The 15,258-nt window shown below is 50.7% G+C and overlaps 5 protein-coding genes across 5 annotated transcripts; 3 read left to right on the top strand and 2 right to left on the bottom strand.

Annotated features, from left to right (window-relative positions):
- Nucleotides 1–111: 111 nt before the first annotated feature.
- Nucleotides 112–2,251, bottom strand: DEU56DRAFT_765228 (uncharacterized protein). The gene is made up of 4 exons (XM_041350983.1): nt 2,185–2,251; nt 550–2,152; nt 344–528; nt 112–290 (listed from the first exon to the last, which is right to left on the bottom strand). The coding sequence occupies exons 2-4, from the start codon at nt 1,999–2,001 to the stop codon at nt 185–187; spliced, it is 1,743 nt and encodes a 580-aa protein (XP_041215005.1). The 5' UTR covers nt 2,002–2,152; nt 2,185–2,251; the 3' UTR covers nt 112–184.
- A 501-nt stretch (nt 2,252–2,752) lies between these two features.
- Nucleotides 2,753–6,791, bottom strand: DEU56DRAFT_765220 (uncharacterized protein). Its single transcript, XM_041350982.1, has 7 exons — nt 6,134–6,791; nt 5,820–6,066; nt 5,215–5,774; nt 4,866–5,159; nt 4,486–4,814; nt 3,604–4,329; nt 2,753–3,536 (listed from the first exon to the last, which is right to left on the bottom strand). The coding sequence occupies exons 1-7, from the start codon at nt 6,772–6,774 to the stop codon at nt 2,884–2,886; spliced, it is 3,450 nt and encodes a 1,149-aa protein (XP_041215004.1). The 5' UTR covers nt 6,775–6,791; the 3' UTR covers nt 2,753–2,883.
- An 80-nt stretch (nt 6,792–6,871) lies between these two features.
- On the top strand, nt 6,872–9,500 carry DEU56DRAFT_765215 (P-loop containing nucleoside triphosphate hydrolase protein). Its single transcript, XM_041350981.1, has 6 exons — nt 6,872–7,320; nt 7,379–8,012; nt 8,067–8,508; nt 8,556–8,625; nt 8,777–8,898; nt 9,059–9,500. Exons 1-6 carry the CDS (start codon nt 6,924–6,926, stop codon nt 9,128–9,130), a joined length of 1,737 nt encoding a protein of 578 aa, XP_041215003.1. The 5' UTR covers nt 6,872–6,923; the 3' UTR covers nt 9,131–9,500.
- Nucleotides 9,501–9,586: 86 nt separating this feature from the next.
- On the top strand, nt 9,587–10,923 carry DEU56DRAFT_765213 (SCA7-domain-containing protein). The gene is made up of 3 exons (XM_041350980.1): nt 9,587–9,846; nt 9,897–9,959; nt 10,016–10,923. The coding sequence occupies exons 1-3, from the start codon at nt 9,600–9,602 to the stop codon at nt 10,726–10,728; spliced, it is 1,023 nt and encodes a 340-aa protein (XP_041215002.1). The 5' UTR covers nt 9,587–9,599; the 3' UTR covers nt 10,729–10,923.
- Nucleotides 10,924–11,188: 265 nt separating this feature from the next.
- Nucleotides 11,189–15,249, top strand: DEU56DRAFT_723571 (uncharacterized protein; the record flags this gene model as incomplete). The annotated part of the gene is made up of 11 exons (XM_041347779.1): nt 11,189–11,313; nt 11,363–11,444; nt 11,496–11,672; nt 11,721–11,786; nt 11,849–12,043; nt 12,118–12,642; nt 12,691–12,928; nt 13,176–14,792; nt 14,843–15,022; nt 15,075–15,101; nt 15,173–15,249. The coding sequence occupies 11 exons, from the start codon at nt 11,189–11,191 to the stop codon at nt 15,247–15,249; spliced, it is 3,309 nt and encodes a 1,102-aa protein (XP_041215001.1).
- Nucleotides 15,250–15,258: the final 9 nt, after the last annotated feature.

Genomic DNA, 15,258 nt, shown 5'->3' with positions numbered 1-15,258 from the left:
TACGAGGCATTTATCAGTCTGAGTACAGACCTTAGAGGAGAGGGCTCGAGATTGGAGAGGCTCAAACTTCCACTTGGCGACTTGTGCAAACGCATATCAGTAAGCATTACCATACAACAGAATGCAAAATCGAACACCACAGCATTGTATCCTAACTATGCATGCAATGCACCCAGCATGATTTTCAGGAAGAGTATCCGTCACTGTAAATACCATCATCGTCGTAATATTCTTCTTCTTCTTCTTCCATGTCATAGACATCCGAGTCGAGGTCGAAGTTTTCGCTGGAACTTTTTATGAAAGGCCATCCCAGCTCACATCGGCCACCACCTCTCGCAGCAACTGCGCGTCAGGGGCGAAGATACCCGAGGTTTGAATAATCTCAAGGTGGTCTAACCCCCGACCTCCGTTGACGCGATCGATGAGCACATCAAGGAGATCAGAGGGTCGAATAAAGTTCGCGCTAGAGGATTCAAAATCTAGCTCGTGAAGGACAAGATGGGAGAGTACTGGGGAAAAAATGGGTTCCTGTTGTGAACGCCCGCCTACGGGCCGCGAAACACTGTGCTTCCGTGAACGCAGGGATTTAAGAAGTTCTTCGAGAGCCTGGTATGGCCCTCGCAAGTACATATATGAAAGATTACGGGCAGCGCCGCGGCCAAGAAGATCAGTCCAGAAACCATCCCAACAAGCGAAGGAAAAGTCGAAGTACATGGCCTCGATACTCCCAAGAGGAACGATCCTCTGCAAGTCGCAAAGAATTGTCCTCCTCATGTCATCGGGAGAATAAAAATCAAGATTGACAGAGCACTCCGCCGAAAAATCGAGATCCAGAAAAGACGTTAATCCCCTCGCCCGCGAGGGAGTGTTCCGGATCGCACTATAATGCAAACAAATGCAACCAGTAGGGGAGGACAGTTGCATGGAACGTGGGATTTGTCGAGACTTATCTGGACTGTCTTTGAAGCAATGTTCCAAGACACGAGAGATGACGGGGATGCTCAAATTCCATTCTCGATTCGGATTTTCTGAAAATGCTCGGCATACGAGTTGAACTTCCGATGTTGTTGATTCAATGCAAGCTAGCACGTTGGCCACTTCCAATATTTTCGCCGTCAAACGCAACCGTTTCAAGTGGGGAAGTCTAACGTTCATGGCACGAGATGTGGGAGGGAGTGACACCATTTGGGGGGGAAGAATCGGAAGAGCATCTTCTAATGTAAGAGAGTGCAGAGCAGGCATACGACGGAGCGCAGAGATCAACTGGTCTAAAGTCGGAAGGCATTCAGGTGATAATTTTTTGATGGCAAGGACAGTGAGTCCTGTGAGGACGGAAGATGCCCATGATAGATCACAGCGATTGATTTGAAGGTCGCGAAGGTTGGGTGCGGGGAAAGAAGTGGGAATTGCTATGCGTGGTGTTTGTTCAGGCCCTACTTCCAAAGCAAGCGATTGTAGTTTGGGAGCAGAACGAGATGATAATTTGTCGAGGAGTTCCGTAATGCAGCGGTGCATGACATACGTCGTGCCACCATTGGAGGACGGGAGGAGAGAAATCTCCTGCAAACGCTCTACGTGCATCAACGCCTTTTGGACGCAGTCCATACGATATCGAAAACCGCTTCTCAATTTCAAAGGAGCCATTTTGGACCTCAGGAGCATTTCTTCCGTGGCTTGTAAAGAATTGAGAAACGGTGCAGACCATAACTCTGGTGTCCCGAGGGTAACCTCGCGCCAATGGCGACACACATGTCCGACTTTGAGCCATGAAAGAACAGCAGGGGCATGAGGAACATAAAGCGACTGCGTCTTCTGAACATGATGGACGAAAATGGCGCCGAGGATCTCTGGGGGGAGTGAGGATACGGGAGAGAGACTGTTTCTGTGTGTCCGAAGAGCTCGTATTCTCTCTTGAAGCGCCACAAGTTCATCGTCAATCTCTATTTGAGCTTTCGAGGTTAGGGCGGGACTGAATGTGGTTACTTCTGGATAGGAAAGCATTATATCGCAGGCGATTAATTCTCTTCGAAATGGATTCATCGAGACCGCGTACTGAACCACCGGGTGGTTGTTTGATTAGGAGCGGACAGCTTATTTCCAGAGTCTAGCTATAGAACTCAGAGATGGGTGTCAGTGGGTATTAGACAGAACGACTGTCTGACTTTATTAGAGATCTGTTTGGGACTACATAAATAGATAATTAATAATAATAAATAGCTTTAACAGGGAACGAAATGATTCATTTATTCGACCGTCTTCAAAGCTTCAAGCTCAAGCTTCAAGCTTAAAGTCTCTCGCATGAGCGTTGCTTCCGAAGGTGAGGATAGAAAACAGACTCGAGCGTTATGAATGACTACAAGGTAGAAGTCTGGTTAGGCGAGTCTGATAACTCAATATTAATACTGTCGAGTACACATCCGATGAGTGCACTGATGAGCATAACTACGTATACGTCCATAAGGTAGGTTTCTAGATATGGTGGTCCATCTCCAAGCACGTGGAAGTGAAATAAAAGCATCAATTATGGTACAAGAGAAACAATGCCAATGATTCAGTCCGCAGAAATGGTCTCGAGCGTTTTGCTGCACTCAACGACCTTGGGATGTGCTTGTATCTAGATCTATGAACATATCTTATAAGTTTGTACAGATCTGGATGATACCTCCTTGTTGTGCAACAGGAGGTTGCTTTGCAAGTGCGGGAAATTCCGATGTCAAGAGGTGCTATTAAAGCTAAAGCGCTAAAGCCCTGACCGTCATCAATGGATACACTGATCAAGTGCACACGGAACAACATCTTTCATGAGATTGAATTTCCTTCGCAACTGAATAATCATCACTCTACATGAAGCCTCAGAGATTTTGTTGCCATTCGTCTAGGCATTCACAGCCCAACCAAAGCCTTTTCCAGCCCCTCCAGCCCCTCTCCAACCTCCCTCGCCATTACCCTCACAACCGTATCCTCATCCACAGTTGCGATATACCCCAACACCGTCCGAGCGCGTCTTATAAATCCCGGGGGTAGTGGTCCCCCTTCATATGCCGTATACGCGCCCGTTTGCCCGGGATATATGCTCCTGATTTGAACATCGCTCCAGGAGCCGCTATCGCGTTCATACGCCTCCTGAGTAAGCATCCGCACGAGAAGCGCGAAAAAGTGTAGCGCCGCGCGTCGAAGCGCTGGGACTTTGGAGGATGTGCTCAGGGGAGATATGTCTAGCAGGTCTGGAGGGCGTTCGGGCTGGAATTGGGGTATTGGAGCAGGTTCAGACTCTGCTTGTCCTGTGCTTACTTCTGCGCCCTTTCCCGTTTTCTTCCCCTCTACCTTAGCCGCAGGACGAGGAGTGGGGGTTGCTACAGTCATCTCGACCAAAACTAGATCAAGCATTCCCTCTGCTATTCCCTCTGTGTATCGTTCTACCACGCGGGCACAGGTGTTGATACACTCGGAGAGCAGGGATATCGCTGATGTGCGTAAGATAACTGGGGCGCGGGACTCGCAGACGAGGGAAAGGAGGGGTGGAAGGAGCGTGTCCGCTTTTGTGACACGGCGAGTGATGACAAGATGAATGAGAATAGGACAGAATTACGGGATAGAACTCACCATATACCCCCAGGGCGTCTCCACACCGCCTCACAACAACTGCGAGGGCTTCGCCGATGCGGAGGCGTGTGTCAACTTCACTCATTGGTTTGCCTTTTCCCTTTGCCTTACCCTTTTCATCATCCTTGAATTTTTTATCCGATTTTGCCTCGTCATCAGCAAGATCTTCCGCCCCCCTAGCATACGCATCCAATAGCACTTTCAAGACTTCGTTCCCCGTGCCAGATCTAGAATTAGGACCGGGACCAGGGGCATGCACCAAAGCAGCCAGGCCTTGCACCGCATTCAAAAACACATATGAATCGTCCTCCTGAATCGCTTGCAAGAATATGGAGAGGATAGCAGGGTGCAGTGCACGTATTGTTGCTTCCCTCTCAAGCCTCTCTCGCTCAGCCTCTCTCGCACGAGCCGGGAAAGATACTAACTCGCGTAATAAGAGCAGCCCATGCGCCCGTACAGGTAGGAGTGGGTCTTGAAGAAGTTTGAGCGCTTTTTGGTACGTCTCTCGCGGATCTGCGTCTTCATCCTTGTTTCTACCGTTGTTTCTGCCCTTATCTTTGGTAAATTTAGAAGCAGATCCCGATGCGGCTAACGCCCCCTCGGCCATCCTCGCTGTCAATACTAACCGTGCCTCGCGTGCGCTTGGCCGGGTTGGCGTGTGCACCTCGAGGAGGTCGAGGATTGGCGTAAGTGAGGGCGTGTTGTTCGGGGTGAGTGAGGGGTTGGCTGTGTTTTGGAGTGATGGGGGGTGGTAAATTTTATTTCGTCGAGGGGTAGGAGACACGACAAAATGTGCACAGAATTCATAGCGAAGAATATGACACAAGGATGCAGAAAAACGGAAGTCAGCTCTTATTCTTCTCGAAACAAATATCGACAAACCTTCAAGTATAGCCAACAGCAACCCAACAGCAGTCTCCACCATGTCTTCCCCCTCAATCTCTTCATCGTACTCGTCGTCACTATCTGGTCCAATTTCCAGATCGTCCTGCTCCTCTGGGATGATTCTAAGATCCTCTCTAAGGAGGCCCTTTCTGTGTTCGTTACTTGTGCCACGATTTGACGTGCTAGATACGGGTGCGGAGGAGGCCGCATCAGACACCTCTAATGCGTGCCTCACAAATTCCAGCACATCCTTTGGGCGACTCAGGATAGCGGTGTTGTCCAGCTGAGATTGGAAGGCTATGATGAGTTGGAGGAGAAGCATCACCCTGTGATCGTGTACATCAGAAGACATGGCTGGGCCGGCATGTTAGGCTTACCGGAGTGGATCAGGTTCCTTCGGGTTCATCAATATACTCTGTGTTTCTCTTTTGAACTCGCCGTCTTGTGACTTTTCACGACCAGGCTCCTTCGCAACCCGATATGCCTCTAGCAATCTCACGAACACGCCCCCCGCAATATCTGCACGATCGATGCTCTTCATGTAGGAAACAAAGTGCGCAGGAGGTGGGTAGAGTCCCAAGTCCAATGACTCTATATCACTCTCCTCAGTGACGGAGGCGTGTCGGAGGTCTTCCGGTGTAAGAAGAGAGAGTTTCTCTTCTCTGTTGACCCTGTATCGAATTTAGGCTGAGATTTACATGAAGACGAAGCAGCAGTGCGACATACCTCCTTACTCGTTTTAGATCTTCTGTATTTCCCCCTTCCCACCCTGCTGAAGAGTTTGCATTCTCATCCACTAATGACCACAATGCTCGAACTCCCTCGCCATCTTCTACAACTCGTCCCCATGTCCTCATCAATGTCCAAACATCCTCTTTCAGTATCGGATCCGCTACACCCACTTTACTGAGGTGTGCGTGAATGGAATACAGAGAAGGGAGGATGGGTGAAAGGAGGGAGGAGAAGAGAGAAGGCGATGGATCAGTTGATAACAGGAGTGTATGAAGGGTCTGGAGGGATGATGATGGAGTGGGCAGACCGTGGCTTTGATCTGACCCCCCTTGGTCGTGTGAGGCTTCATTGGGGACTTTGGTGAGTGGGTCGTGTAAAATGGGTAATGCTATACTCGCAACGAGCGCATGGTGTGTAGCACTTAAGTCCAGCATGCGCGCGAGAGCGAATGCGACTGCACGTTTGAACGCAGGTATTATCGGCGTTGAGGCAGAAGAAGGGGAAGGCGGAGACATGAGAGCAAGGATGCGGGGTATTATGGTCTGGAAGTAATCCTGGGACGGTATTAGATCAGAAAATCAGTAACCAAACCTGCACACCTTGGGTTGCATCCCCCGAGGCACTGTTCCCAACACGCGTGCAACGTGCTCTAATTTGTCGAGTTCCGGTTCTTCTTCGGCATCGAGTTCGCCGAATACAGCAGCACAGAGAGCACGCACACCGTCTAGGCGGAGGAGGTGTTGAGTGAGGAGGGATGAACAAAGTTTACGGACGTGGGGAGGTGTTGGGGAATTAGGGGTGGAGAGGACCGTAGCAAGGGACGACATGAGTTGCGGGAGGGGGATGCTGAGGGCACACATTTTGTGTAAAAATAATGAGATTACGAACTACGACTACTGTAAAGTACACGCACAAGGCGAGGAGACGGAGCACGAGCGGGCGTAGAGGCTCGACGGGTGAACTAGGTAGCCATCCGAGGGCCATACTCGGGCGTAACAAATCAACTGCATGTCTTGACAGTAGTGTACTGCTAATAAGTGTTTGGGGCGGCGTGCTCTTTGGGCCATTGGGGAACAAGAGACCCATGAGGCGCAAAAGCAGGTCAGAGAGTGTAGCATGGTCGGCGGGGGTGTTCGTGAGGTCAATAATTTTTGGGGTGCCCGGAATTGGTTTAGACGAGAACGAAGGGGTGAGACGCGTATAAAGTGGTCCGGTTCCCCACCGAAAAATGAGAGAGAGAAGGGTGCGGAGAGTGTTGAGGTCGCGTGTCCCTATTGCTGGCGCGCTTTTCAGATCACCTTCATGTTGGAAATCTGGCTGGTCGAGGAGGGTCTGAACGCGCTCGACAACGTGCAGGGCACATTGAGCAGTTTCAAGTTGAGCGTCCTCCGCTGTGTCAATGGAGGGAGGGATCGATCTGAGTACTTGGTGGTATTGCGTTAGTCTGTGCACGAGTATATTTTTTAGGTCGCGCTCGGCGGTGCTGGACGTATCGAGGAGAAAAAAGCCAGAATGTAACACGGTTGCGAGTTCTTCCTGTGCCTCCGTCGTCATCGTGCAGAACAGTGAGCTCGACAGTGACCATGACGGTCACGGTGGCACGGCGCCGATTCCGGATCTGATAGATCACATGACTTCGACTGATAAAATTCAATGACCTGCTAGATTCTTGACCACGACAATCGCCGCCGATCAGTTCAACGATGAGCAAGCTTAACGCAGGCGCATTCGAGTTCGTTCCAGGTCGTTCATTCGTGCTACCTCAGAAAAATCAACAAGCACCTCCATCAAAACCTCCCCTCGAGCGCCCTGCCCAAACTGAAGCTCCACCTCCGGCTCCAACCATCACTCTCAACATCGGTGGATCAAACCCTCCTGCTGCTCCTAAGCCTGCTCCTACTCCTACTCCTGCTTCACAGACAAAAGCTGCTCTTCCACCGTCTGTATCTGCGAGCACCGCACCATCACAATCTTCTTCTCCTGCACCACCTACTAACAAGGTCTTTTCCACCGAACGAGCCAAGACAGACACCACATCCATAGCAAAAGAGGTCCAGTCTGTTGCAGACCAGGAGGTCCTCAAAGATCTTTTCGGCGATGGTACGCATCATCATGACTACTCCCCCTCTCCCATGTAATCGCACTCATATTCTCGTAGTTAAAGAACATCTTAACATCGTCTTCATCGGCCATGTAGATGCTGGGAAATCAACTCTTGGCGGAAACCTCTTGTATATCTCTGGTGGCGTTGACAAACGCACCATGGAGAAATACGAGCGGGAGGCAAAAGAAGCTGGCCGTGAAACCTGGTACCTTTCCTGGGCTCTTGATAGCACCCCTCAGGAACGCTCAAAGGGGAAGACTGTCGAGGTCGGTAGAGCCTACTTCGAGACATCCACTCGAAGATATACCATTCTAGATGCCCCAGGCCACAAGACCTATGTCCCGAGCATGATTAGTGGTGCTGCCCAAGCAGACGTCGCAATCCTCGTGATATCTGCACGCAAAGGTGAATTCGAAACTGGTTTCGAAAGAGGTGGCCAGACTCGCGAACACGTCATGCTCGTTAAAACCGCCGGCGTCAGCAAAGTGGTCGTCGTCATCAACAAGATGGATGATCCGACTGTCAACTGGGATAAAGGCAGATATACTGAGATCAAGGATAAGTTGACTCCATTTATTAAATCTGCTGGCTTCAATCCCAAGACGGATGTCACCTTTATACCTGTGTCGGCATATACGGGTCAGAACCTGAAGGATCGTGTGGCTAAGTCTATCTGTTCCTGGAATGAGTGTGTAGTGATCTATTTCCTCCTTATACATGCATACTTATGCCCGTCTTGCAGTGGCCCCGCCTTCCTTGAACACATGGACCACATGCCCATGGTCGACCGCAAGGTCAATGCTCCTCTCATGATGCCTGTCTCCGAAAAGTATAAAGACATGGGCGCCATCATCGTCGGCAAGATCGAATCCGGACACCTTCGTAAGGGCGACGCTCTTACCCTTATGCCGAACAGATCAGCTGTTGAAGTTGCCGCCATTTACAATGAGATGGAAGAAGAGGTACACAGCGCGATCTGCGGTGATAACGTGCGTGTGAGACTGAGGGGCGTGGAGGACGAAGATATCAGTCCTGGATTCGTCCTCACAAGTCCGAAACACCCTGTAAGAGCGGTGAGGCAATTCGAGGCGCAGCTCGCAATTTTGGAACACAAGAATATTATCTGTGCGGGGTACTCGGCGGTCATGCATGTGCACACACTTTCTGAGGAGGTTACACTGCCCGTGAGTGCGGCGTATTTTGTTGGTTTATACGGTGCTGACGTGCATAGGCACTACTACACTACTTTGACAAAGCTACAGGACGCAAATCGAAGAAGCCGCCTCAATTCGCGAAGAAGGGTGGGTGCGCTGTGCACAGTACAATCAATTTTCACTGACGTTTCTTCCTCACCCATTTCGTTGCTGCGAAACAAAATTGCTGCCGTAATAATAATCTCCGCCTGTTCTGCACATTTTTATACAAATGCACCACTCTGTTACGGTAACCCAGGCCAAAAAGTCGTGGCACTCATAGAAACGATCCTCCCCATATGTGTCGAGCGCTTCATCGATTACCCTCAACTCGGTCGCTTCACGCTCCGTGACGAGGGGAGAACAATTGCGATTGGGAAGGTGCGTTTTTTAATCTTAATTGTATGCTGCATTAAAACTGTTATTCTTTCCCTTCTTTTCCCCTTAACTACACAACCATTCCTATCGGTCCTTCGGATCCATTTATTACCTCGCCACCTCTTGCTGCATACACTTTAACTGACTCTCCCCGCCATTGCAGATCACAAAACTCATTGACGATCGCCTCGATGAGGTCACAGAGGGCGTGGCACATGTGTCAGTTGCCGCGTGAGATGCTTGTGTGTAGCTGCATCTTGCTTACACGTATGTATTCTGTGATATCATTATTGAGCGGTGGCTCACGTTCCTTCATCCTTCTCACAATATGTGTCGCATTTTGCGGCCCTTCTCTTGTCCCTGCACTTTTTATGCAAACACGGCATATTCCATATAGTCGTCTATACAGCATTCCAATAGATTGAGAGGGGTACGATACCAAGAAGGAAATCAGAAGCCCGGCAGACCTAACGGTCGCAGTAGATCGCTCAATACTGTCATCGGGTGTTGTAATAGAACTTGTTTGTTGTGCTTTCAATGTCTTCATTTATTATGTACTATCATGTAGTTGTGTGCAAACTTTTTAATATTGCTCTGTTTCGACCCTGATGTCCACAATCCTGAAAGACTCTGAAACGCGTGATCACGTGATTAAAGGTCACTCACCTTCCTTTTTGGTGCAGACTGTTCTTGATCATACAGCCATGACGCTCAAACTCAAGCGGACGAGCCATTCCCCTTCCCCATTTTCATGGGAAGCTCTTACCCCACCACGCGCGAGCTCTCCAAATGCACCTGAAGTTACTGGTCTTCCTCCGCCGCCAACATCATGGCTTTCTGCCCGCGACATGAAAATATTTGGTGCCCAGCCGCTACGTGCTGACATTGGCGTCGTGCGTTGTACAGAATGCGACAAGCCTATCTTACGGAGCGCGATTTCCGAACACATCAGTATGTCATAGCTTTAATAACTGATGAATATTTGTCTCATGCGCAGTCAGACAATTGTAATGACATTCGTTCAGGGAAGAAATGGGTCAAGGGCAAACCGGCAGATAGCGAAGGTACTGTCTCCTGATATATTTTCCTCTCATCATCATACATAACCAGCCCCATCAAGTTGAGCTGAAGAAAGGCAAGAAGCGGGCTGCAGATGGCGAGGAAGGGGATGAAGTTGGCGAGCCGTCTAAGAAGAAGACCAAGATCACAAAGGGGCGTACTAAAGGCCCCGTGGACTATAACAAGCAGTGTGGAGTGATCAATGATAAAGGCCTCCCGTGCTCGCGCTCGCTCACGTGCAAAGCTCACTCCATGGGTGCGAAGCGCGCTGTTCAGAATCGCTCGAAGGCGTATGACGAGCTTTTGCTCGAGTGGAACCGTGAGCACAACCCTAACTGGGTGGAGCCGGTAAAGAAGGAGACGAAGGCAGAGAAGAAGGAGAAGCGCGAGAAGGAGAAGGCGGAGAAGAAGCGGCTTGCACAGGAGGCTGCATTAGCAGCTGGACTGGAAGGGAAAGGCATGCCGAAGAAACCTGGCAGGAAGGCGAATACGTCTGGCACTGCTGCCACGCAACTGGACATCGATGAGGCCGCGGAAAACTTGGATGACCTAGACTCAGAAGCAGAGGTCGACTCGTTGGTGAAGGCCGTGCAGAGTGCGCAGACGCGCGGGATTATTGGAGTGCCACTGGCTGTCCCATCCTCGGAAAGTTCGTGGTTTGTATTACGGAGGGAGCGCCTACGAAACTGTCGAGAACTGCTTGCGAGTGCGCTCGTTCCATCCAGCGGACGTAGTAGCATCGCAGCGACTGTCTCTAGCATGACACTGGGGTAGATATGGCACCACCGTGACCACTCCTGTTCCATTTATTTCATCTACAGCATATTACTCACGGATTACTGGGACATTTCACTGTGCCAATTATTTGATATATTTCTCTAGCTATCATTATTGTCATCTTTAGCACACGTGTAGCAGTAGAACCTCACGAAGTTCACGAATAGCTTGTCAGTCTCTCATTAACTGGGTCACGTGAAACCAATCATCTCACCTTTCTCCGTCACTGCGGCCACCTGCACCCACTGCCTCGTTTACCAACGCCCACTGTTTCTGTGTAATAACTGATCTCAACTAACATATTATATAGGTCTTTCTCTCATTCCACATTAATAACAGCAGAGCCGTTTCCGGGCGAATTCAAAGTACTACTTAGTACATCCCATCAGGCGCAACCCCGCCGACGCCGCTACACACCGTCCCGAATCAAGTTTGATCCTCCTGTTGTTCTCCGCCGATGTCAGAACACGAAGAGTATCTTGCAGTCCTCAAGGCCTCTTATGACTACGAGCCCCAGTCAGAAGATGAACTTGCGATTACTGAGAACCAAATCGTCCTTCTCCTTGAACGTACCGATGATGAGTAAGTAGTTATGGCATACCATTTGCTCTAACGCTCATGCCATACGAAGTTGGTGGAAAGTCAAGATAAAAGGTGAATCACAGGAGGAAGATAGTCCATCCGGCCTCGTCCCCGCTGCCTATGTCGAGCAGGTCCGTTTCGTAACCTTGCGTTCTTCACAATCTGTCTGACATACACACCAGGCTGAACATACGTCTCTTGTCAGAGCTATCTATGACTATGATTCCGCTGCACCCGGAGAGCTGTCTATCAAGGAGGACGAGATTTTATTGGTATTTGACCGTGAAGAAGACTGGATACTCGTTCAAAGCAAGGAGGGTGGTAAGGCTGGCTTTGTACCAGGAAACTATGTCGAAGAGGTATGTATCTGCAACGAGCATGTGGACTCATATTTATCGCGCACGCAGACTACTGGCGTGGAAAGTACCCCAGCGCCGGCTGCTGTAGCACCTCAGATTATCATTCCGCCATCGGTGCGTCGAGAATTTATCGAGTTAGTGAAATCTTTTACTAATGTACTCTACGATATACGTAGCCTGAACCTCCAGCTCGTCCCTTGAGCGTGTATGTGGACCCTGCCGACAGAGTTGCCCAGTCCAAAGCCCAAGCTCGTGTGAGCGACGAGATTAAGACCTGGTCCGTGTCTGAAGTGGACAAGAAAGGCAAGAAAAAGAAGGGCACTCTAGGCATTGGCAACGGCTCCCTCTTCTTCGCAAGCGAATCAGATAAGGTATGTCCCGGATCATTTACCTTTTGTATAATCACCTCCCGAATTGAATGATAAAACTGACTCGCTTCGCATAGACTCCAGTGCAGAAATGGCAGATATCTGATGTTGAAGACATATCCGTGGAGAAGAATAAACACGTGCATATTGACATGGGCGGGTCCAACGCAACAAAGCTGCACTTCAATGTTGGAAGCAGAGACACGGCTGATGCTGTTGTCGAGAAGCTGCAGACCTCTCGCTCACTTGCATCTGCTGAGCAACGTGCCGTTATCTCTCCGCCGCCGCGCTCGGAGGTAAGCAGCCCGGTGAAGAAGAACGGCGCTTCTGTGCGTTTCGCGGAGGAATCTCCTGCAATTATACCACCACGCGAGTCCTCAGAGGAAGGTGAGGAAGAAGAGGAAGAGACAGAGGAAGGTGGTCAGAGTGTCGATGATGGCGAGCCTGCCGTCGCGTTATATGACTTTGAGGGCACGGGCTCAGATGAATTGACCGTGCAAGAGGGCGAGCGGCTGTGGATCATTGAAAAAGAGGGCGAAGAGTGGTGGAAGTGCAGGAATGAACATGGGATTGAGGGTGTTGTACCCGCGTCGTATCTCGAGGTCGGTCATGAAGCTGACGTGCGAGTTACTTACTGACATCACACTCAGAGCGCTGGTGGAGCATCTGTCACTGCTGAGCCAGAAGATGACGGTGCTGCTGAGCGCGAAGCGCAAGAGCGCCTCGAGGCCGAAAGGAAAGAGGAGGAACGACGAGAACGCGGGCGCGCGGAACAGGAGCGAAATAAGAAGGAACAGGAACAACGCGCAAAGGTTCTCGCAGCAACGGCAGAGGCTGATAGGAAGCGACGCGAAAAGGAGGAAGCTGCCGCCACTGCCGAAGCAGAGCGTAGGAAGCGTCAGGAGGCCGCAAAGCGTGCTCAACAAAAAGCAGAAAGAGGACAGAGCTCGTCACCGTAAGTGTCGCCCTCGACCTATGCTCAGAAACCTTGTTGATGTCTCTTTCTCTCAGTCGTCCCCCGACCTCGCAAACGAAACCCAGAGAGTCGACTTCTAGCGCAGGACGCAGCTCCAGTGATGCTCACAAGAGTGAGTCTTCCTCAATTTCCTTTGGTCTCTTTTGACCCATAAAGCAGGTGTACCTTCCGCGGAGTCTACACGTATATGGCACGACCGCAGTGGCCAGTTCCGTGTCGAAGCTGCTTTTCTTGGGTACTCCAACGGCAAGCTACGTCTACACAAAGTCAACGGTGTGGTCATCGAGGTCCCTTCGGAGAAAATGTCCGTCGAGGACGTACGCTATGTTGAGCGACTTAATACCAAGAATGACAAGCCTCCTGCAGCGCCACGTCGTATCTCTGATGATGACGACCAGCCACTTGCGCTCAAACAGAAGGAAGTTGTACGTCGGGCAACCATGTCAGCGCAGCCAAAGAAGCCGCAGACGGATTGGTTTGAGTTCTTCCTGAATGCAGGCTGCGACCTTGATGATTGCACACGATATGCAACCTCCTTCGAGCGTGACAAGATTGATGAGGCAATCCTCCCAGATACTACCGAGTCCACAATGCGTTCACTGGGCCTGCGCGAGGGCGACATTATTCGCGTCACGAAACATATCCAGCAGAAGTTTGCGAAACCTAAGAAGGACACGTCACAAGAGCAGCTTATTCGCGACGAAGAACTGGCACGGCAGCTCCAAGAAGAGGAGAATGGCGTCAGGAGTAAAGGAACATCAAGTCCTGCGCCTAACCTCTTTGCTGGTCCTGGAGGCGTTCTCAAGAATAATACCCAACGCCGCGGGAGACCACAACCTAGCAAGTCTCTGCCACCGCCGTCCGTTGACCTCCACGCCATTGGCACTACCTCTGACCAGATTAAACGGACTGGTTCGCCTCTCGTCCTCAGCCCTGCCACTCTTACACCTGTGCAGCCACCTCAGAGGTCAAGTTCAACGGTCCCCGTTACTAGTGGCTTTGACGACGATGCTTGGACGAACAGACCGGGTTCTAAACCTCCTGCTGCTGCTTCTCGTGCCCCATCGGCACCACCAGTCGTTGCTACCGCACCTGCAATTGCGCCTGTCTTGGCTGCGCCCGCTGCACCGGTGCCGCCCCCTGCTGCACCAGTGCCAGTGCAGGCTGCAGCAACTGGCAATGGCCTTGCAAAGACTGATGCTGATATCTTCGACCAGCTTGCGCGCCTCAGTCAGCTGAAGATAAACCGTCCTTCTCCATCCCCAGCGCCTGTTGCGCCAAGTTCACCAGTAGTACCCCCACCGCCACCTGTCTCATACAGCGCTGGCCTTGGAATGGGCTCTTCTCCTACACCCATCGGGCAACACCTGCAGATCCAGCAAACAGGTGCACAAGGCCCTCGTGGACCGTTCGCTCCTGTTCCGGCCAATCAAAGTTTGTTGCAGCCCCTTATACCCACTACCACAGGTTTCAACAACTTTGTGCCAACGCGCCCATACAACGCGTCGCCTTTCCAGGGACAAGCACCACCTTCATTCCTTTCAGCACAGCCAACAGGCTTCCCTGGCACAACACAACCACAAGCACCACCTTCATTCCTTTCGGCACAGCCAACAGGCTTCCCTGGCACAACACAACCACTCTTTTCTCAGCCCACAGGATTACCAACATCGGGACCACTGCTCTCGCAGCCAACTGGTATGCTCGGTGGGTCCTTTGGCACTTTTGGTGCTCGCCCATCATTTCAGAATACCACGATGCAACCAGCACAACCAAGTAAGTGCTCCTACTGTGCGTTATCTGAAATATCACTTAACCTCGATTAGACCCAACAGGAGTGTTTGTTCATTCTCCATTCAACAATGTGGTTTCTACCCCACCACCCGTTCCTTCCTTATACTCTCAGCCGAACACTAGTTCTAACACAGCACCGGCAAATATATTTGCTCAGATGAAATCGGGAACGTTTGCCAGTGGAAACGAGCATTCCGGACCCCAGCAAGCAGGTGAGCGCCATTCTGTGGCTATGCATTCGTGATATCTGATTGATAATCTCAGAAACATATAATGCTCTGCGCGTAAATCGTGAGCTATGTCCATGTTGATGCCCAACGAGTACTGACCAACATTACCAGCCATTGGGCCTCAACCCACAGGATTTGCGCCACAACCAACTGGGTGGGGATTCCAACCCAACAACGGATTTCAACCGAGCGGATATACGGGATACTAGCCTTTATTT

The sequence above is a fragment of the Suillus clintonianus genome (assembly GCF_016758775.1).
Source record: "Suillus clintonianus strain FC179 chromosome Unknown DEU56scaffold_2, whole genome shotgun sequence".
Classification (NCBI taxonomy): Eukaryota; Fungi; Basidiomycota; class Agaricomycetes; order Boletales; family Suillaceae; genus Suillus; species Suillus clintonianus.
The sequence above is the reverse complement of the archived record's forward strand: the minus strand, read 5'-3'. Positions and strand labels throughout refer to the sequence as shown.